The sequence below is a fragment of the Lipophrys pholis genome, assembly GCF_963383615.2.
Source record: "Lipophrys pholis genome assembly, chromosome: 4".
NCBI classification, from domain to species: domain Eukaryota; kingdom Metazoa; phylum Chordata; class Actinopteri; order Blenniiformes; family Blenniidae; genus Lipophrys; species Lipophrys pholis.
Window position 1 is genome coordinate 23,016,737 of NC_137637.1, and position 22,217 is coordinate 23,038,953.

The 22,217-nt window shown below is 41.5% G+C and overlaps 3 protein-coding genes across 3 annotated transcripts; all 3 read left to right on the plus strand.

Moving 5' to 3' along the window:
- Positions 1–2,061: 2,061 nt before the first annotated feature.
- fbxo42 (F-box protein 42) lies at positions 2,062–9,736 on the plus strand. Its single transcript, XM_080460928.1, has 10 exons — positions 2,062–2,238; positions 3,912–4,191; positions 4,791–4,907; positions 5,655–5,789; positions 6,150–6,303; positions 6,414–6,524; positions 7,238–7,334; positions 7,514–7,570; positions 7,668–7,784; positions 7,893–9,736. Exons 2-10 carry the CDS (start codon positions 3,918–3,920, stop codon positions 8,934–8,936), a joined length of 2,106 nt encoding a protein of 701 aa, XP_080317054.1. The 5' UTR covers positions 2,062–2,238; positions 3,912–3,917; the 3' UTR covers positions 8,937–9,736.
- Positions 9,737–10,599: 863 nt separating this feature from the next.
- Positions 10,600–13,817, plus strand: LOC308108124 (uncharacterized protein). Its single transcript, XM_080460862.1, has 7 exons — positions 10,600–10,883; positions 11,803–11,892; positions 11,978–12,067; positions 12,155–12,277; positions 12,394–12,525; positions 13,104–13,220; positions 13,359–13,817. The coding sequence occupies exons 1-7, from the start codon at positions 10,695–10,697 to the stop codon at positions 13,467–13,469; spliced, it is 852 nt and encodes a 283-aa protein (XP_080316988.1). The 5' UTR covers positions 10,600–10,694; the 3' UTR covers positions 13,470–13,817.
- Positions 13,818–15,696: 1,879 nt separating this feature from the next.
- slc25a34 (solute carrier family 25 member 34) lies at positions 15,697–21,808 on the plus strand. Its single transcript, XM_080460832.1, has 6 exons — positions 15,697–15,790; positions 16,138–16,864; positions 18,874–18,939; positions 20,075–20,227; positions 20,320–20,454; positions 20,544–21,808. Exons 2-6 carry the CDS (start codon positions 16,364–16,366, stop codon positions 20,712–20,714), a joined length of 1,026 nt encoding a protein of 341 aa, XP_080316958.1. The 5' UTR covers positions 15,697–15,790; positions 16,138–16,363; the 3' UTR covers positions 20,715–21,808.
- The last annotated feature ends 409 nt before the right edge of the window (positions 21,809–22,217 follow it).

Consider the following 22,217-nt stretch of genomic DNA (forward strand, 5'->3'; position numbering starts at 1 on the left):
GACCTCTGCTGAGTGTCAGGTCTCTGTACATAAACATGAACAAATGTTACCTTCTATTTTTTTTTTTTATGAGAACAGTGTAGTCTTTGACAAACAATGTATTCCACAATATGGATAATGAAGACAAATATCAGAAAGCAACAAAATGTTCCTTTACCTGGTCATTGTGTGTGGAGATTCTCCTCTGATCCGTCAAACTGCGACCTCTGTTGGGGTCAAGTGAGCGTTTGTGACTGAAAGTTGGAGGCTCTGGCCCGGGGGGAATCCCCGGACTTTTGTGCTTCATCATCTAGAACAAAATCAGTGTGTCTGAACGTGCAAGAATGCGACCACGCACACAGATAATGTTCTTTATAATTTAGGGAATGCTCCAAATATGGGAGCAATCCATTAAATTCCAATAATGGAGAGAGGGAAATTTAGGAAATACTTGTGACATAACTTGGTAGACATTACAATTTGGGTTTTGTTCACAATGAAATAATTCCATGTTTCAAGTGAAACTCGATAGTTTGCCCTTAGCTGTAAGCGTTACTTTCTCATAAAGGTCATTTAACACACGTTTTTCTGGTCTTGAATCATAGAAGCAACACATAACGAAAACTCTGACATACCTTATCTTGAACACAGCTGAAAGTAGACTCTGCATAGATGAGGTGTTGGAGTGGTGAACTTGTGAAATCTCAGTTTCCCAGTCGGTGAGGAGTCATTGTGTTGGTGCGGGCAACGGTCGCCATGGAGACAGACAACATTGTTCCCTCCAGGTTGAGCGGAAGTTTAAAAGTAGTTCCCTTCATGGTATTTTAATTGACTTTTCATTGAGATTTATTCATGATTTCAAATAAAAAAGCCATTACTTCTTTGTGTAGCTCGTGTAAGGACTAGAGAAAGCGGGACCGACGTTGGCAGCAGCCTGCATCAGAATCAGTTCAGACTGATATAAATATTGTAAAATCAATAACAAGACATGGAAAAAAAATACAGCAAATACACATGTACCCGTACAAAGATATACACAAATTTACATGCTTTTATAAAGTGTGTGACCTCTTTCCAGGATAATTTGTTTGAGAGGCTATATCCATTTCCATCTATCAGTCTCTCAATCTTGTAATTCTTTCTGTGGGTGATTCGGGGTGCCAAACACCTATTGGGAAAAGCACAGAGTGAAGTTTATTCTAAAGATCTACGTGGTTCTAAAGTGGACCATATGGTCAGTGGTTGTGGTAAACACACAAAAAAAAACCACTTACAAATCTGAAGAGTAAGATTAAGATTCTTCATTGCTTACTTTAATGTATTTCTTTTCAAGCTTAAATGTATTTTTTATTCATATATTTGTTGTTAATGACTTGGTTTGCGTTTGAATGGTACTCTATGAATAAATTTGCCTTGCCTTGCCTTTCCTTGCCTAAAAAAGAAGCCAGTAAAATCCACATTTTTCAAGTTTCCTGTGGACTCAAAAGTGAAGGAAGTTCAATTTAAAACACTTAATGATATACTGTATATCCCTCTGCTGAATTTTTGAGACACTGATTAAATTTTGATTACAACAGTTGTTTTATCGGTGACAAAGACAATGAAACAACTGAGCATCTTTGTTTTATTTTTATTGTAAATCTAGACTTTAGACCTTAAACTTTAGACTCAACTTTATTTATCCCTAACAATACTTCTTGGTAGATTGTCATGTTTTATTTGATATACCAAAAAAAAAACAATTCTACTCCTGATTTGGCCATTAACACACTTTTAATTACTGGAAAATTCCATTCACACAAAAATAGATAGCCTATATAAAAACAAAAACAAATTTTCATAACGATCTCTGTCACGATTTTTCATCTTTGAAACGTATGAAATTGTTTTCCCTTGCAGAAATGTAAAAAAATAAAAAAAATAAATGTTTTCTGTGCCACACAAATTTTGTAGATTGCAGTTTGGTTAATTAAAAAATCTGAATACAAAGTTTGGGATTTAGGCATAGCTGTTCGGTGACCCGGCAGCTGGAGGGCGCAGTGTGCGGAGACCCATCCCTGTACCCGCCCGGAACCACCCACCACTGTACACGGACGGTCAGCGGCCGCTGGAGCGTCGCTGCGCTGCGGAGGACGCTGCTCGCTGAGTGGAAGATGGCGACTGTTTGGAGGCTGCAGAGGAATCTCCGGAGCTGATGCCGGGGAGGAGGAGAGGACAGCGAACCACTCAGAGGCCTGAAACAATACGTCTTAAACAACGGTATTGCCACAGCTGTCACGATTTATCTGTTTTGGGGGCGAACGACGTTTGAGAGAGAGAAGCCCGACAAAGTGTGTGGAATGTGGGAGAAGCCCACAGCAGCCGCTGGTGGAGCTAACGTTAGCCTAGATTATCAGCTTCAACACAGTACATGACGAGCTGGGGGGGTGAAATGTGACCCCCAGGCAGTCATAGAGCAGGATTTTAAACTGTTGGTGTATTCAAACACTGTGATAAATGGGGTGTTTCAATTAAAAAAAAACAAAAACAACCTTCAAACAATTATCTGGAAAATCCATTGACGATAGTTTTCGTTAGCATGATAGCTTAGCCAGCGTTAGCCGGTGCTAGCGCGTACAGCACGCCGATACAACGTTAGTTAGATTACTCAACATGTGCCAGTTGGTTAGGGAGCATCGTTGTTATTTATTTGATTTAGTCCGAAATGAACACTTGCTAAGGTGTGGCGTGGTATTTGCTGTAAGTTTCAGGCGACAGGTAGCATTAGCAGAGCCCGTCGTTCACTTATTATGTAGCGACAGCTAGTTAGCTCGTGCTAACCGGGACGTGCAGTGTGGAGGGGCCGGCGGCTCGGGTTAAAGAAAGGCCACCACCCGCTTCAAACAATGGCTGTAATCAAGGTTGAGCGGTAGATGCCACTATCTATGATATCAGATTAACCTCCGCAGTGTCTGCGGATTCCGTGCAGTTCACTGTGGTCGGATCAATACAGTTCAGATGCAGGAATCCAACATTCAGACAATTTGTCACTCGACATATAGGTCTATTTTAGCCAATTACCAGTCTCATTGTAAAGCTTTTGAAGTTGTAGACCATCCCTTTTTGTTTGAACGTCTTACAAGTTCGGTTGGCAACACTGTCACTGACAATGATCACGATGTGCACATGATTCATAATATCGTCTGAACACTCTACAGACGTAGACGCACTTCTCCATTATTTCTTCATCAGCCCATACACAGCTTTATTAGCTTTCGACCACACCATTCCTTGTTCAGACAAAGTTAGAGCTCTTTGTAAAGCTGAAATTTGAAGTTGTCTTAAGTCAACACTCCTCACGTGATCTCAGATCACCTTGCCTCAGTTCTGTGTTCACTTGCAGAGTTTTAATCTGCAGAAATCTGAGTCAAATTAGTCAGTGCAATATAGGTAAACAATTACACAAAAATTGTTTCGGTCAACAATGCAGAATATTCAAGGTCCGCTCTATTCTTTCACCTCCGAGCCTGGCTTTCATCACATCTTTAGGTCTTGTGGTGCAGTCAGTGGGTATGCCCAGATGTCATGCTTAGATCACCCTCCGACAAGTTCTTAACAATGTCTAGTCAACAAAGAAAAGCAAGTGCAACTTGTCTTTTGATATCAATTTCGTGTCATTCAGCAACAACGTGCTCTATGTTTCATCTTTGTAGATCTTTAAATTTCCTTTAAATGCAAGTTTTGTCAAATGTTTTAATTGATGTCCCATTGTTTACTATGTGTCTTATTATTATTATGTACTCACTGTTATTCTTAATTCTTCTTTCTTGTTTTTTTGAAGCACTATTACTAAGTTTGCAATGTCAGTAGTTTCAAGTTTAAATTATTGGATTAAATTCAGTAGATTATGGGCTCATGCACATCACTCGTGTGTTTGTCTCACATCTCGACAGACAATAATGTCCCACTCCCCTGACAATGAAGAGGGATACTTTGTTGCCATGGATACAGAGGATGACGGTGCAGAGCCTGCAGGGATAAGAGAGGAAGTGGAGTCAAAGATGGGGTCCTGTCGGCAAGAAGGGAACATGGACAGCAGTGCCAAAGGAGACGGGAGGACAATGATGGAGTTGCCAGAGGAAGTTCTTGAATATATCCTGTCCTTTCTCTCGCCGTATCAGGAGCACAAGACAGCTGCTCTTGTATGTAAGCAGTGGTATCGTCTCATCAAAGGTACGCAGCCCACATTTGCATCGTCTTACATAAAATTGAATGCAGTCACTTTTTGTTAATTGTATAGACGCATCCTTGAAGTTAAGTTGTGCTTGAGTTCTTTAGGACCCACTACTACCATGACGACTAAACCCAAATCTGAAAGAAAATAACCATAGGACCTTAAAGTTAACTTAAAAACAAAGGAGTAGGTTTCAGGATATAAATGACTTTAAGTAAAACGGTTTTCTTTCAATACTGTTAGTATAAAAATGTTCCAAAAATGGGTTCCTGTGGGAGTGATGGCCTCAGCTGTGTCAGAATTTGTATATTTTACTTGTGTATTTCCAAAAGCCTTCACATGTTGACAACACTGTGACTGTATTAGAGACTGCTAGAATCCACATGATGCCTCCATGTAATCCTGCTACTTTCTTGAATGATTTTGTGATGACAAGGCATCTTTAAAATGTGCTTCACCCACTAAAAGGCCTTGTAGTTGAGAAGCACCCTGTGAAAGCTTGTAAGTCCAAACTTGTTCGATTGTGCTCATCTTCTGTCTTGTGCAAGTAGTGACACCCTCTGTGTCCCTGTTGTTTGTGTTTCTATCTCCAAACTAGGTGTTGCTTATCAGTGTTACCACGGTTTTTTGAGAGCTGTCCAGGAGGGAAATATCCAGTGGGAAAGCCGAACATACCCATATCCAGGAACCCCCATCACTCAGCGCTTTTCACACAGTCAGTTTATTGTGTGCACACATCACACATTGTCACTTGTGAAAATGCTTTTATTATAAATGGTTTGGTTGCTATTGTTCCTGTGATTGTTGGAAAATGTACCTCATACAAGTCAGTGTACAGACTTAGTTTCTTTAACTGTATGGAGCCGTAACATTTTTCTGCTATCAATTGAGAGAAGATTATATGGGTCATAAATGAAATTAGAAACATCTTTTTTTATTTTTTTATTTCTCTTTTAAATCAATTTTCTCATTTGCTAATGAGTCTGCATCCTTTAGGCAACTGCATTTCAAGTTTGTAATTACATAATTGTCAAAAGAGCAGTGAGGGCCTTACATCAATTCTGGCAACTGTTGTGGAAATTTAAAAAAGCAAAGTGAGAGACCTGTTGATAAATTACAAACCTTAAAATGTATTGCTTTTTGAGAATGTCATGTTAACGTCCAAATTTGAATAGTGACGTTTTGTCACCCCGGTTTATCTTTTGAAGATTTAGCACATGTACGGGCTTGATGGGAATTCTAAATGTAACCCACATAAAAGACAGTGATCATTATAATGAGCTGAATGTAGTATCAGACATGGTCAATCATGGATTATTAGAGTAGACGGAAGTCTGCTATTTTCAAAAGAAAACTAAATGTATACTGCTACATTTGAAATCTCCTGTATTTACAATGTCTGTACTGCAGTTTTTTTTCCTCCTAATTTGTAGTTTATTTATCCTTTTTGTGTGGATTACAGGTGCTTGTTATTACGACTCAAATCAGTCCATGTACGTGTTTGGGGGCTGCACTCAGAGTAGCTGCAATGCTGCCTTCAATGATCTGTGGAGACTTGACCTCAACAGCAAGGAGTGGATCCGCCCCTTAGCCTCAGGTGAGGCCGTTAGGAACAAGTACAAGCCACAAGAAATGGACCCCCCAGCTGTTTTCATGACCCGTTATATGTACCGTCACGGGGAGCTTATAGAGGAACTGTAGGAGGATGAGTTATTCAAGTTTGATCATGTAAAGTGTCTTAAAAAGTGCTATACAAGTAAAATGTATTATTATTATGTTTTTGAATATTCTTAATTGTATTGCTGACAAATTGTTTGCAAAGTAGTTTCTGGTGTTTCGGCAACAGTCGGACATAATGCAAATTTCCCTTTGCTGAGTATTTCGGGTTCATAATAGTTGAACTGTTTTTGTATTGACTTATTTACACATAGTCATGTTATGTTTTGTGTTTTAACAGGCTCTTATCCATCTCCTAAAGCTGGAGCAACTCTAGTGATGCACAAAGATCTGTTAGTGCTGTTTGGCGGGTGGACTCGTCCCAGCCCTTATCCACTGCACCAACCAGAGAGGTTTTTTGATGAAATTCACACCTATTCTCCCTCCAAAAACTGGTGAGATGAATCCGTCTGTGTACCATGGCGCAATTACAATCAATGTTTGACACGTTCAAACGTCAGTCTGTAATCTTGTTTCTCGCGCCTCAATTTTTCTCTCATCTCAGGTGGAACTGTATAGTCACAACACATGGACCTCCGCCCATGGCTGGCCACTCTTCATCTGTGATTGGGAACGTAATGGTTGTGTTTGGTGGCTCATTAGGAGCTCGTCAAATGTAAGAATTTTTTTTTTTATTTTTTTATTTTTTTATTTTTTTATTTATATTAGAATACTTAAAGTCAAAGCTGCACAGGACATGATACAGACCACTGAGTGAGTGTTGGGATATCTAGTTTCCAAAAGTCTAACATCTCAATGGTAAACTGTTAAAAAGTTATTGATTTATCAGATGTCAGATGATTCAGTGTATGATTTTCTACACAGACGGTCTTTATGGTGTCTGAGCACACAGGGCACATCTGATTCACTGAGTTTATGTTCTAAGTTACTCTATTTTAGATGAACTCTTGAGTGAAACATTACAGAACATGTAACACAAAGAATCGGGAGGATGGACTGTGACCAGGGCGTAACCTGTGGTCACCTGACATCAGCTTCAGGTCCCTGCAACCCTGAACATGAGAAAGCTCTTATTAGATGGAGAATTGAAGTGACATTATTTGAACACATTCGGCATTTTGTCAGAAACGGGCCACCCTTAATGACTCCAAAATGTTGTTGAAACTCTTTTCGCAATATTTTCTTTTGCCTGGCGTTTACTCGCCAAAGAGAACGTTTCTTGCATTTGGATGTCTGCAGGTGTTAAAGGTCAAACACTGAATATAACATAAAGGCTGGTTTTAAACTTTGTTCCACAAGATGTCATTTCGTTCCTTTTTTCTTTGCCGTCACACTTCATGATGATGTTGTTCTGCTGGTTCCGAACAGGAGTAATGAAGTGTGGGTCCTTGATCTCGAGCAGTGGTCCTGGTCCAAACCACCCACATCTGGACCATCGCCCCACCCGCGAGGAGGCCAGTCACAAGTAAGACTGCTCCAGTATTTAACCTCATCAGACTCAAATATGATGATTCCATGAGAAACGGCATCACTGTTTAAGAAAGAAGCTGAATACATATTTTCTCCTTTGTCATTGAAACAATGATGAGGCACCTTTTATTAGCTTGTTTTTGTTGTTGTAAATAATAAATGTTTTCTTATCAGATTGTGATTGATGATCAAACGTTGCTCATCTTGGGAGGCTGCGGTGGCCCGAATGCAGTAAGTTGTCTGTGACTCCACCATCAGAATATGTGATTCCTCGCCGATGTTCTCAGTATAATAGTTTTCACTCGTCCCTTTGTCATCTCTGTTAAAGCTCCTTAAAGATGCCTGGCTCCTCCACATGGGGGCTCCTCCCTGGAGGTGGCAGCAGCTGCAGGTAGAAAACGAGGACCATGGAGCCCCGGAGCTGTGGTGCCACCCAGCATGTAGGGTAAGCGTGCGACTTTAGCATTATTTATACCTCGCAGTCACATTTCGTCTTTTATCCAGACATGGTTTTATTCATTTGTATTTGTTTGTTGCTTTGTTTTGCTACTAGGTGGGCCAGTGTGTGGTGGTTTTCTCGCAGGCTCCATCTGGTCGTGCACCACTCAGCCCAAGTCTTAACTCTCGGCCCTCCCCCATAAGTGCCACACCTGCCCCGCTGGGCCCTGAACCGCCTTCCCTGCGCTCCCAGTCTCCCGTCAGGAGCGGGGCTGCCGGCGTCGTTCTGGGAGCTGTAGAAGAGGCTCCGTGTGTGAACGGTCGTTGGGGCACGTTGAGACCACGTCCTTCAGCGAGGGGAAGTGCCAGAGAAGGGAGCCCCTCCTCCTCCAACCAGCCATCACCTTCACAAGGCCCTGACAGTCCTCCTCTTCCTCCACTCCCTCCTTTAATTAATGGATCCTCACCTTCTCCACGGACCAGCCCAGCCCAGGCTGCCTCTCCTCCCTCTCGCCCTCATCTTCCTGCCCCCACAGACTATGGCTGGGAGTCCCCTCCCCCCACTGCCCACCACTCTGAGGTGCCCAGCACCAACGGCCTGCACACCCCTCCTTCAGGCTCCCCACGCACTCCTCCAGGAGCAGTGTCTCCGGCTGCCTTAAGACGAGGGCTGGAGGCAGTCAAAAATAAATCTTCCTCACCTTTACCGTCTTCGTCGTCGTCTTCCCTTCAGACACTGGGGGCTCCTCCTGGTGGAGGAGGAGCAGGTCCTCCAGGAACCCCTCCATCGTCATCCTCTAGTCCTCCTCAAGCAGCTGGAGCTGACGGACACGCTATTCCACCCATTGCACGGCGTCTCGGACACCACCCGCCGCAAAGCCTGAACGTAGGGAAGCCTTTGTACCAGTCTCTCAACTGCAAGCCCATGCAGATGTACGTGCTGGACGTGTCCCGGGCCAAATCTGCCGGGGTGGTTTCATGGAGAGTTTATGGAAATGGGACTCCCGCTGCAGTCACCGGGCCACCAGAGACCAGTCTTCACACCGTGGTGCAGGGCAGAGGGGAGTTAATCATTTTCGGGGGCCTCATGGACAAAAAACAGAATGTGAAGTACTACCCAAAAACCAACGCCTTGTACTTTGTACGAGCTAAAAGGTAATGCAGCTGTAGAGGGCACTGGGAAGAACAGACGCTCCACCCTGTGGCCACACAAGGGAACTGACACACAAGGCCTTTTTCCTGTAGGAAGGATTTTGAGAAAATAACATAATCATTATTAGATGTTTCACTTCAGAAGTTCACTATCCTCCATTCTGCCTACTGCGAGCATTCAAAACACTTTACCTACACTTTTAAAAACTTTGGCTTGAACGAGAAGTGTGTGTGTGTGTGCGTGTGGGTGTGTGTGTGTGGGTGTGTGTGTGTGTGTGTGTGTGTGTGTGTGTGTGTGTGTGGTGAGAACAGAACTGGACATTTTTGTTCCCTAAAAGCACCAACAGTAACGTTTCTGTTTTCCTTGGTCATCGTCCTCTGAACCCGTGACAAGAGAATCGGCAGAGCAACCGATGCAGTCGACAGAAAACCAACCTTGCTTTTTGTATCACTCTTTAAGCCTGCAATGTTTACATTGGAAATTGTGTGAGTGTGTATGTGTTTGTGTGTGCACGGCGGTGGTTAAAAGTTGTTGATAAATGTGTGTTGGAGGCCATGATGGCTGAGTTGTGGCACTGTACTATAAACATAGTTAAACAATAAAGGCCTCCGTGTCCGCTCTGTCACCGTCTCCAATGGTTTGTTTTTGTCTCGAATGTTGCTGCTTTTGTTGAGTAAATGTTCCCATCGTGGTGTCCAAAATCTAATGTCATGAATCAAATGTAATCAAAGATCAGAATAAAGAGTTTTAATAATTCTCATGATGTAAATTCAAGCTATAAAAAAAATAAATACTTGTTCAGGTTGCTTGGTGTCATCCTCATTCATAATTCAGATTTGCAAGAATAGAAAAAAAAAAATCCATGTGTACAAAATATTGGGCTGTTTAACTCCAATTGGTTGCATTTGGAAAAACCTTAGTGTCTGTTACCAACTTGTCTCACCTGTTTGAATAGTGTGACCGATGGAACCATTTGAACAATGTAAATAACACGTTATCCCTGAGGCCTCAGATGTGTTAATGTTTGAATGACTTCAGAACATTAATTTAAGACTTAACAAATGAACTGAATTTGAGCAATTTAAATTTTAATCTTTCTGCCTAAAGCATACTGGAACTGTCGGGGAACAAACCAACAAAATCCCTACATTTCAATGATTTTACATTTATGGCTACCAGATCACAACAAAGGGAAATCTGAGACTTAATTGAAAGTTTACAGTTCATATTTATTGTCTGCTGTGGATGATATTGATTGTGGTGTTTCTATAAAAAAAAAAAAAAATTCTACAAATACCATGAGTAGATTGGTGTCATTGACAAGTCACAGACAATTGTTTGTATATTTACAATAAAACACAAGTTTTTCATTTTTACAGTAAGTTCATAATGTGCTATGTTGCATGCTCAGGCACTTATAGTCCACTAAAGTGGCCGTTTCAGTAACTCCAAATCATATTTTTGGAAACTTTTTCATGACCTGATAAGAATAAAAACACTTCAGAAAAATAATCTTGAACAAGGTTTTCATAATGCATTGGAGAGTTACACCTAAAAAGAACATTATAACCCTCATTTCTCTTCCCCCATGTTTTTCTTTTTTCTTTTTGGGAGAGACTGCATAACCTGCATTAACACCTCCACCACCACCACCACCACCACAAACCACGCCTTTGGTAAAAACAAATATTCTGTTGCAGGCATCATATGCAAGCAGTCCATGAGACGTTTGTCTGGATGTGTCATTAACTTGTTTCATCTAAGATGAATAATGATTCGAATCAGACCAGCGAGCCGCTGGAAAAGCTCCCCTGCCCCTCTGACCCCCAGAGCGGGTTCGGCAGCTCCCAGCAGTACATGGACAACCAGCTGTACACCATCCCAGCCATCCGGCGCTACGAGAAGATGTTTGGGGCCGGTTATGTGAGCACAGGTGGACACAGCGCCACCAAGGTAGGAATATAGTCTATTGGTCTCAAATACGAGAGACGGTCCGAAGTCTATATGCACGTCAAGACAAAAAAAACAAAACTAAACAAAGTAGTGGATTTCAATGAAGAGAAGTTATGTAACCTATAGCATAACAAATACTCCCTCAGATCTACAAATATTTCCTGCATTTTTACTCTGTAGTTGATTTTTTCGTGTTTTCTTTTCAATTAAATGTTGTGATGTTTTGCAAAATTGTAAACAAAAGTGTCTGTTCTTTGACGTTCTCTCAATATTTACATTTTTTAAAATTATGATTACATCAAATTACAAGTTATGTCTTATTTATAAGTTGAGGCAAGATTGTTAACGATTACATTCCACTGCAAAACCATGCAACAGTTTTAATAGTGCATTTTCTGTTGGCAGAATTGGATTAAGAACTGGTTTTGTTCATCAATCAGAATTCAGATTCTCAACCTTTTCTGACATGTGAACTGTTTATCATGTCCTCAGAAATCTGCAAAGTGCACACTGGTGTTATTCTATTTCATCCTGGCATGGAGAGTGAATGGAGACAATGTATTTCTATTTTATGTCCACAGGCGTTTCACTTTAATATCTGCTAACCAGGAACACATAGTGACCAAATGTGAAACTCCATCAAGGTGTAAAGATCACAGCTTAGAAGTAATCACAATAAATAGAAAGAATATGCCACACAGAAAAAAAGTTATTTGTAATTCCAGCGTGTCAAATTCTTTTTTCTTTCTTTTTTTGTTAGACTTGCACACAAGTTAACTGTGTAATCAAAGATCATTTGATGTAGAACGATGAAGAAATCTACCAATTTAGGGGATCTCAAATGGTACGGCACAGTAAAGTGATCAAAACTCCACTTGAATTGAGTTCTCCCCCTCAATGTGGCACCTTGTGCTTCCAGGAGTTCGTGGACCTGCTGAATCTGAAGCCTGGACAGAAGGTGCTGGATGTCGGTTGTGGAATCGGTGGAGGAGACTTCTACATGGCAAAAGTAGCAGCGATAATACCTGACATACATGAAGCCCTACTCAAAGCGACGACACTCTTAATCATTAACGTCGCTGTCATTTTTCAAGAATTTTGGTGTTGAAGTTCTCGGCGTGGACCTGTCACACAACATGGTGGACATTGCTACGGAGAGGGCGAGGGCGGAGAAACTCACATCGGTACATAGTTTTCTTTAATGAAATACAATCGACTTATAAATAGTACTGCTTAAGCCTTGAGCTGGAACCTCATCTGCTTTATGTCAGGTGCGGTTTGAGGTGTGCGACGCCACCAAGGGGACTTTTCCGGAAAGCTCATTTGATGTGATCTACAGCAAAGGCGCGCTCATGCACATCCCTGACAAACTGGCCCTCGTGAAACGCTTCCACGTGAGGAGTTTCTCTTCATTAATTGTTCTATTTACACACTTTAGTACAACTTCTGCAGTGGACACTTCAGCAAATACTATCCAAATTCTATGTCTTGTCCGTGTTTTTGGATGCAGTCCTGGTTAAAGCCTGGAGGACAGCTGCTCCTCAGTGATTACTGCTGCGGGGAGAAGCCGTGGACGCCAGTGTTCGCAGCCTATGTCAAGCGCAGAGGTTGCTCCCTGTGTACGCCCGCACAGTACGGCCAGGTAAACGCAAAGTAAAGGCGGATAACTGTTCACCCAGGTCTACATCGATCACTCTGGTCCTCTTATTAAGCCGTTTATGTCATTAAGCTGTTATTGCTATCCCATTCATGAACTGAAATCATCTACGCTTGGACTAAACTGTCTGTTTTCTAAGTGATACCTGTGTGGCAAAAAAACAACAACTAGTGATGTATGTCCTAACATTACTTGTTTAGATGTTTGCTATAAATCAATTTACCATCCATCTAAAAAGTGGGAAACCTTTCATGGAAAATGAACTTATACCGTGTTTATACAAGTGTTTGCTGCTTTGTGAAAAAAGTTAATAAAAAAAAACTGCAGACAAGAATGAGTATGTTATTTACGGTACCTTTATTTTAAAACTTTCCAGTTGCATAGAAAAACATTGGAATATAAAGTAGAAACATATTTTGATGTTATACTTCATCATCGTGTTGTTACTGATCTTTGCTTGACGATATTTAGCAAAATGCTATCGGTACCCATGTATCAAAACACACTGTGAGCCGTTTCTTTCCGTGCTCCACTTCATCCACTCAGTCTCTGTCTTCCTGTAGTTCATTCGGGAAGCTGGTTTCTGCAATGTCCGGGCCGAGGACAGGACAGCACAGTTCATCGGCCTTGTTAAGGCGGAGCTGCAGCGAGCGGAGGCCATCAAAGAGGAATTCATTGAGGTTAGTTTGCACAAGCGTTCACTCACAGATGGTGCCAAAATTAAACTTTGCACACCTGTCATCTTAATTTGACAACAGCCTAACGTCCTTTTTAAGTCCGGAATGACTCAACGACAATCCTGTGTCTATCCACTACAGGAATTGTCGGAAGAAGACCATTTGGCAATGGTGAATCGATGGAAAGAAAAAATTGAATGTTCAAACAGTGGAGACCATCGGTGGGGACTCTTCCATGCGACGAAGAACTGAGTAATCAAATGGAAAAAGACAAATTAATAAAAGACAAAATAAAGTCATTCTCTATTCAAGTTCTTTCTTGGTGAAGGTCGTCTCTGTTTTATGACTAAAAAACTAAACCCTTTCCAAGCCACGGGGGCTTATATTATCTCTGGTTTCCATAGTGCTAAGCAGCTGAGAGTTTATACTGTAACTCTCCCTGGACGGGACACTGACACTGGCACTCCATCGCAGGTCAGTCCCCAGCATGTGCTGGTACTCATTTATGCAGCTGAGAAGACTGGAGCAAAGTCAGGCAAAGTGCCTTGCTCAAAGACACAAACACATGAGCATTAAAATATGAGAACTGATGTTTAACACAAATGTTGATTTTGGATTTTTTTTTTCAATGTGGAAACATTTTATTGGATTACAACAGTATATATTTTCAAGTGATGGACATGTCCTTTAACAATAAAAGTAAATAAAGTCATCAAGGTCCTACCTAAATGACTGTTGCTTCAACCTTGCAAACATGTAATAGGAAACTAAACTATGTTAATAGCATACATATAGCTTGGACTCATTGGTGCATACATATAGAATTCTTTCAATATATAACAAAACACTTTGTCATATTTTGCCAAATATTACATGTATTATTGAAGTACACATTGTCAAGTTGTGTGAGTGATGTCACATCATTTTAAAATGGCATAAAACATCCGAGGGACCTACAAGACTTTAAAATTAGGATCATGAATACTTAAAAAGAAAAAAGATGTGTGTGAACAATGAGTGTCGTGGATGATTGACAGATTAAGATATAAGCCTTGAATCTGACCTTTAGATGCATATTCTTATGAAAAGAAAAGTAATGTTGTGATATCCACATCTTTTACCCATACATTTATAAATCCATATAAAAATCACGTTCACCATTTCAGCACGAATAAAGATCATCCATCCATCCATCCATCCATCCATCCATCCATCCATCCATCCATCCATCCATCCATCCATCCATCCATCCATCCATCTTCACTGGTTGTCACTGAAAGGCTAAAATTGGGATAATTGTACCGCTGACTCACTACACAAACTACTACTACTCTATTCACATACCTTCGAGGAGTGTCCAGGTTTATTTCAAAACAACTGCAAACATCAGGCAGGCAAAGCCCCATAAGGTAAGATGTGGGACAAAAGGACTTCTTCTTTAGTGTGAATAAGGTCTGAATGTGGTCAACAAAAAATGCACGATGCCATCTCACCTCCTCTCTCTGCTGTGGCGGCTGTGAACATCAACTCATTTATTCAAGCCAACATTTTATGCTGACCAATGAACCTCACATGTATGTTTATGGACTGTGGGAGGAAACCAGAGTACCAGGAGGAAACTCCATGCATGAACAGGGAGAACATGCAAACTTCACAAATTAGGGATGTCATGATCCGATCGGTAGATATCGGATCGGGGCCGATATTAGTGATTTGTGAGTGAAACAGATTGTTTTTTCTTCGTGTGGATGTACCCTCAGTTTACAACAACAACTAAAGAGAAAGAGAAGAATTTTGATTCAATAAGTGAGTTTTACAATAATTTCGAGCTAAACAAAGCTTCTGCCAATAGTGCTTTTAGCTTTAGACATCTTAGTTGCTCCAAAATACACTACTGAGTATCTTTACAATAGCAATGTGCGTATCGGATCGGGAAAGTATCGGTATCGGCTGATACTCAATTCTGAAAAATCGTATCGTATTGCGGGCAATAAAGTGTGATCGGGACATCCCTATCACAAATAAAGGCCCGACCAGTATTTGAACTCCACGCTGTGAGGCCCCTTATTGAGAATGTAAAAAAAAACAAAAAAAAAACAAAACAATGAGGTGTCAGGAAGAAAAACAACAACCCCAAGTATAGCAAGTGCTGAGGAAAAACAAAGTATATACATACACATACAAATGCACCTACATTTTATAAAATAGGAGGTGTTTAAAGCATCTCCTTCACTTATTGGTTTCCATTTTGTCTTGATCGCGGCCGTTGGTTTGTTTGACTGTCGACTCCTCGGTGGGTCAGACCCTCGCCAGCCTCTCGGCTCCCAGCTGGCCAACAGTAACCTTTTACCCAGAGAGCGCTGATTGGCGCGCGGCGGGGGGCAGTGCGCCGCGGAGCCGCGTGATTGGCGCAGCCTCGGGGATGTGGCGAGGTGGCAGACAGCGCGTGCACAGCATTGGCTGTGACCTGTGGCGGAGGGAGGGCACTTTGACAATGAATGCGCTGAGGACACATGTTTACAATGACCGGGGAAGATGAGGAAGAATGGAGCTGGACCGGATCACTGAGCACTGTGAGTTCATGTTGGAGAGCTGAGGGGGGAGAAGAAAAAAAATACTTTTAAATGTGTTTTCTGACTCCGAGTACTGCGCGTGTTTCTGTACTTGAATATATGTGACTTCCGGGACATGTGCATTGTGATGTTAAATGAGGGGGTTTATTTATTGTTGTTGTTTTTGTTTCGTTTGTTTGCATTTTAATTTTGGACATATGGATCACATTTAAAGTTAAAGATCGGGGGGGCGCTATCTTAACAGGGTTTTTCAGGTGCAGTCATGTGGCTTTAAGGGTTTTGTTGTTCTAATTGTACTTTGTTTGCAATTAAATCGTGGTGACTCATATGAATGGATTTTTCTGCAGTTGCTTCATGTGAACAGCCTGACAGTGAAGGAAGCTAACAGAAGTCACCAGAGAGGACAGGCGCCGGATCCTGCAGTGTCACAGGAGAAACATGCAGTCATTGTTGTGTGACTTCACTAAACTGTACCAACAACACATATAACCTCACTGCACTTTACCCCCCCCCCCCCCAAAAAAAAAGTGACTGTAAAGTCTGTCAGCTCTAATTAAGGATCACCTCTGAAGGATGACTGGTGCCCAGCTATTGAAAGCTTCACCCCAACAGTCAGTTTTTGGTGACCAGCCTCTGCAGGGGATGACATCCACTGTGTCTACACTACCCCGGGGCATGATCGGCCCCTCACCTGCACATCGGTCTGTGTGGCCCCCTCTGGACTTTGGCTTGGGCGCTGTGGCCTGCTGTGCAGCCTGTGTGTTTACCAATCCTCTGGAGGTTGTGAAGACCCGCCTGCAGCTTCAGGGGGAACTTCGTGCTCGCGGATCCTACCAGAGACACTACCGGGGAGTCCTGCAGGCCCTCTGGGTGGTGGGGCGCACAGATGGGATCCGGGGCCTGCAGAAGGGGCTCTCTGTCGGGCTCATATACCAGGCTGTGATGAACGGGGTGAGGCTGGGCTCGTACTCCTACTGTGATGCCCTGGGTATTACCTCGTTCCACGGGGGCAGCCTGCTGTCGGGGGCAGGGGCCGGAGCTCTGGGTGCCTTTATCGCTTCCCCTGCCTACTTGGTGAGTGAACTTTTTCTTGTAGCCCCTCTACAGTGTTGCTCATTCAATGTGCTCTCTAGGAGAGTTTCAGGTTTCAGTGATCTCTCGGCTCCAATTCAAATGAACGGAGTGTCACCAGGATTGTGCAGAGCTCGACAACAGCCCATTTACTTCAGTCTCATGTGTTGGACGAGAGAAGACATCCAAAACACAAAGTGCAGTGTCGGAGCAGATTTGACAAACACTGCTCTCTAATCATGGTTCTCAGAATATTATACATTTTAATGTACACTTTTGCTGACATTTCATGTTCATGTTTCAATCGCTTGCTTTTTAAACGAGTAGCCAACTCAATTCACTTCTTGTGCTCTCTGTGGCTGATAGATTTTGTCCCTTGATACAAAGCAAATGTCTCGTTGTTACTATTTGTCACACATTGCTGTCACTCTTTCAAAAAGTTTCTTTTTAATTGTTTGAAGAAGTAAAGCTAAAGAAATTCAGTTTTTAGGAAAACAGAAGTAAATACCAGGTATTGACATTGTTACGCGGCACATTGTTTCTTATTTCCTTCTCTGGTCCTCCTCATGTGTCAAGATATTGTGAGAACAGTACACCAAGGACACGTAGGGTCAAATTAATCCAATGTGAGGAAACAACATTTCCATCCAGTGTGAAGTTCTTTTTAAAGTTCATAACAAGCTAATGTGAGAAGAATCAAATGGGAATCCTCCAAGTTTAGCTTTTTCTGGCATAGAATCGCCCCTTCGGCTCTGTGGAATAATTGTGCAATTTAATATATTGACTTCAAAGGAATCACATTAATTTGCGAGTTGTAGTGACTGAACAGTTTTTCAATGGGCATGTGAGTAGTGTTTGGGGGCTTGCTATATAGACTGCGATCTTGTTCTTTAACTTTTGGAAGTGAAGGTTACTTTGATTTAAAAAAAATAAAATAAACGATAATAATGAAAAACTTCCCTTTGAATAAGACGCCATTAAGTGAAAGAAGCTGACCTGTAAAGCTACAGTTCAGGGTAGATTTTGAACCTTCTGCATTTGACCGGAGCAACAAAAACAAGACCCCAGCAGCTCCGTTTCAAAGGAGTGTCCAATGTCTTTCATCTATTTTAGTCTGAGTATTTGTGTTGCGAAGTGAAGCACATGTACTTCGTGAGACAAGGTCAGTCGTAGGTTTGAGCTTGAGTTATTTAAATGTTCAGTTTGATAATGAGTTGTATTTTACTGGTCCATCGTTATTCCTTTGCATTTAGAAAGATTCACATTTAATTCGGTGTACATCGAGGCACCACCTGAAGAACCTGGTGATTATTTTCCATGTTTTCACATTCACACCAGCTTCACTGTGTCATTATTTATGGCACCTTTTAATGAATGAACAATGCTAATCGCTGTTTAAGCGATGTTTTGGTGTTGTCATTTCTGAGACCTTGAGTCAATGCTCCATTTAGGCTATCAAATTTTTTGCACAGTCATGGAAAAACAATATTATGCGGGGCCATGTTTGTCAATATTGATGTCACTAAATATACGCTGTACACCGCTTCAACCCAACTACTGCTGCTCCATACACTATCCTGTGGCTCGTCTGCGTGCTGCTGGCAGAGGTGGAAGAAAGTAGGATGAAGGTGATTTCATCCATGAGCTCAAGAAGGAAATAGAAAGGGCCTTGGCTTTCTTTTTCCTGACACAGAAAACCGGAATAATTCTCTTTCTTCGTGCATGCTAAATAGAAAACAACAGTTTGATTGTTGGTGCAAATGAATCATCAGACTTTGAACAGTTCCTGGCTGACTCTGGGTTGTATAACCCGTACCTGCTGATAATTAGCAGTGTTACCTATAACTCTTACCTAACTCGTCCTGGTGTCAGGTTGAAATATTGTCTGACTGAGTCGCATCCTGGGTTTGCTGTGACTAACATTTTATTTTTGCCACAGGGAATTGTATTAAGGGGTATATAGAAAAGGTTTGATCGATTTTAAATTGTGTGTGTCTGTTTCTACTTCACAGGTGAAGACACACCTGCAGGCTCAAACTGTGGAAGCGATTGCAGTTGGTCACCAACATAACCACATGGTAGGATGTTCACTTAACTTTATTTGACACTTTCCGTAACAGTTTTACAATAGAGAGATGGAAAGAGATCAAATCTTCCTGTGCCTAAATGACAAATATTTAGTCACACTTCAAACGCCACAGTGAACTTGGTGCAACCAAACACAGCTTCAGCCACTAATGTGAGAGGTTTGCAGGTGACGTATCAGGTCAAACAGTGACAGTTTGGAAGGTTCTGGGTAATTCAAAGCCTTTTAGACAAGTGATACAATTAACAAGGAACCAGTGTAAGGAAACAAGATAGGTGATTGTTGTCCTTGGTGCAAGTAATTACCAGATAAGTAATGTTTTAAACCAGATGGCAACAGAATTAGCTCAGATTAATAGCATTGGTTAATAAAAATGAAAACTGAGCAAGACATGAAAGTTTTCAAGCAGGGGTCTTGCATACATGTAGCGCGTGGGGCAATAAGGATCGGTGGAGGATCTGTTACAACGCTGTGGAATAAACTCCTAAAAAAAAAAAAAAATCATAAATGAAAGAAAATGCATGAATTATAATTCAAACCTATTTTTACTAACAAACTGTAAAAATGTGCAGACTTCATAAAAATGTATACCAAGTCAATTTTTTTAAACTCTAGGCCACCACTGTATGTGGCCCCTGAAATAAGAGATGCGTTGTGTGTTATTTCTGTATGTTCAATAAAAAGAAAATGCTTTCAAAGCTTTATGAAAGGAAAAATGAAAACCAGAAGAATATTCAGTGTTTTAATTTGGATATATTGATTTATCCCGATCCCTATTGTATTACAGTGTAACGCTGAAATTTTGTGTAAACTCCATATAATAATCAGTTAATTCTTTTTATCATCTCATCTCTGTTCTGGTAGCTTTTGAAGTGCTTTTTTCATTGTTATGATAATGTTTGTGTGATTTATGAAAAGTTCATGACATCTTCAAAAATATTATGCAGAATGCTTACCAACGGCAAAGGGTTAATCAACACCTTTTGAATGTGCACTGAAACATTTTACCCCGTTGTTATGCATTTCACAGCTACACCCAATTTACTCCTGATTTTGAACATGTATACATACATTTAAATACTTATCCATCAACTTTGTACACTCGTGTTTGATTTCTTCCCGTTTAGGGGGTGTCAGACGCCTTTGTTTCCATCTATAGACGAGAAGGATTGATTGGTCTTTGGAGGGGTGTGAATGGGGCTGTGCCTCGTGTGATGGTGGGATCAGCTGTTCAACTGGCAACTTTCACCTCGGCCAAGGACTGGGTGTCACGTTCCCAGGTAGACGCCATAAACAACGCTCCCATTTTTACAGCCTGGTTAACTCCGCAGCCTTCAGTCTGTAAATCATCAGCCTCTGTCTGCTCCTCCAGTGGTTCAGCCCAAACAGCTGGCTCACAGCATTGATAGCCGCCGCCATCAGCGGAGTTGCTGTGGCCGTCACCATGACGCCGTTTGACGTCATCAGCACAAGACTCTACAACCAGCCGGTTGACGAGTTTCGCAGGGTGAGCTTGAATGATCTTCATCATATTGGTGACTGCACTTGTTCATATCACCACAGCTGTAAAGCCTTGTTTTCCCATCTTTTTTGCAGGGGTGTTTGTACAATGGATTTTCCGACTGTATGCTGAAAGTGTGCCAAGCCGAGGGCCCGCTGGGGTTGTATAAGGGCATGGGCCCTGTCTTCCTGCGACTGGCCCCCCACACTGTGCTCAGCATGCTTTTCTGGGACTTGCTGAGGCAACAGGCAGTGAAGCACAAATAGAGCCAAGGAGACAACGGAAGCACCAGCCTGTGTGACTGGTCACAGATCAAGACATAGAAATAATCTTCCATTCAATGAAGAAGTACCTTCAAGGCAAAACTGAGACCTGTTGGAAATGCACTTACTTTGATCAGGCAATATTGACACTGCTTTCATATCTGTGTCGTAACTATGGACCTCAGGCAAACAGCTGAGAAACGGTGGGAACAGGAAAATGGAAATCCCAGCACTGATGAAGCTTGTGAACATTTGTTTATTTGATACGTTCTAGAAGTAAAGGGTTTTAATGTTACTCCACTGCTTCGCTAGTTGCTGGAATGTTTCTCGGCTGTGTGCACGGTAACTTTCTAAAGTCTAATGTTTCTCTGCTTAAAGCAAAGAAATATTCAGTCACATCACCAGCGCCTTCGTAGAAGAAACGAATGTGACAAAACATGTACATTTCTAAATATTTGAGGTTCTTGCTGTGCGTTTTCCTTCTATTTCCAGTCTTCATTCTGAGCTTACGGTTTCACAGTTATCCTACAGACATGAGCACCATCTCCAGGAGCTCTCTTCTCACTCAACCTTCGAAGCAAGTACAATAAGCAAATATCAAACTCCTGCTTTGTATGAGACTCGTTCTCATTCAAAAAGCACAGAAGATGCATAAACACATAAGCACTTCATCAAGATTTTCACACTGCAATCTCTTAAGATAGTTTAAAGACTTGCCCTCAGATGTGTAAAAATACTGTTCAGGTTTGATCTTTCACATTACCTCAAACAATTACGTTACAATTTACCAGCTTGGAAAGACGGACTACTTGAGGAAGGGTTTCAATCATTAAAACAAACTCTTTATTCCATGTTGATGATCCAACATGGCTGTGATATTTATTGAACATTAATGCTTAATCCTCGTTGCCTTGTTTGTTCTTTCTATGGACGATATGTTGATGAAAAAAGTATGGATGCTGTATTTCCTCATTTACTGACATGAACCACTGTAAAACCAGGAACAGCACTTAATTTGTGGTTTGTGTTTTCTGAAAATTCATCTCCGGGTACTTAAGGCCTTTTAACCTAAATGTCAGCAATAAAAATGTTTTTCTAAGAAATATTGTTTTTATTATTCTTTTTGAACAAAAGTGACGCGTCTTCAGAAACCTTCTTATGCAACAGCCTTCGACATGTTTCGTATTGATTTGTGTAGCGTAATCATCATTTACAGTAGACTTTCAGTCTTTTTCATCGGGGAATGATTAAACTGATGACTTTAGCCACAATGAACTTGACATTTGGACCTTTTTAAAGGGATGGAGCCCACTCAGACCCGACAAACTGAGGCAATGTAAAGTCTTCAACAGAAAATCAGAGGTACCGTACAGGGTACAGATCTCAGGTTGTTGCAGCATGACACCTCAGCAAAATATTGAACACTAAAGATGTTTCTTTACTGGATTGTAGAATTCAATGAATGGATTCCCAGTCAACTGCTTTCTTCAGGGTCAGTTCATTGTT

What these genes read in the sequence shown, in the direction of transcription:
- slc25a34 (XM_080460832.1), top strand. Translation starts at nt 16,364, where the DNA reads ATGACTGGTGCCCAGCTATTGAAAGCTTCACCCCAACAGTCAGTTTTT. An exon ending in TCGCTTCCCCTGCCTACTTG is followed by an intron (nt 16,865 to 18,873) that starts GTGAGTGAACTT and finishes TCTACTTCACAG; the next exon opens with GTGAAGACACACCTGCAGGC. An exon ending in ACTGGGTGTCACGTTCCCAG is followed by an intron (nt 20,228 to 20,319) that starts GTAGACGCCATA and finishes CTGCTCCTCCAG; the next exon opens with TGGTTCAGCCCAAACAGCTG.
- fbxo42 (XM_080460928.1), top strand. Translation starts at nt 3,918, where the DNA reads ATGTCCCACTCCCCTGACAATGAAGAGGGATACTTTGTTGCCATGGAT. An exon ending in CACTCAGCGCTTTTCACACA is followed by an intron (nt 4,908 to 5,654) that starts GTCAGTTTATTG and finishes TGTGGATTACAG; the next exon opens with GTGCTTGTTATTACGACTCA. An exon ending in GATCCGCCCCTTAGCCTCAG is followed by an intron (nt 5,790 to 6,149) that starts GTGAGGCCGTTA and finishes GTGTTTTAACAG; the next exon opens with GCTCTTATCCATCTCCTAAA.
- LOC308108124 (XM_080460862.1), top strand. Translation starts at nt 10,695, where the DNA reads ATGAATAATGATTCGAATCAGACCAGCGAGCCGCTGGAAAAGCTCCCC. An exon ending in GAGACTTCTACATGGCAAAA is followed by an intron (nt 11,893 to 11,977) that starts GTAGCAGCGATA and finishes TCATTTTTCAAG; the next exon opens with AATTTTGGTGTTGAAGTTCT. An exon ending in CGCCCGCACAGTACGGCCAG is followed by an intron (nt 12,526 to 13,103) that starts GTAAACGCAAAG and finishes GTCTTCCTGTAG; the next exon opens with TTCATTCGGGAAGCTGGTTT.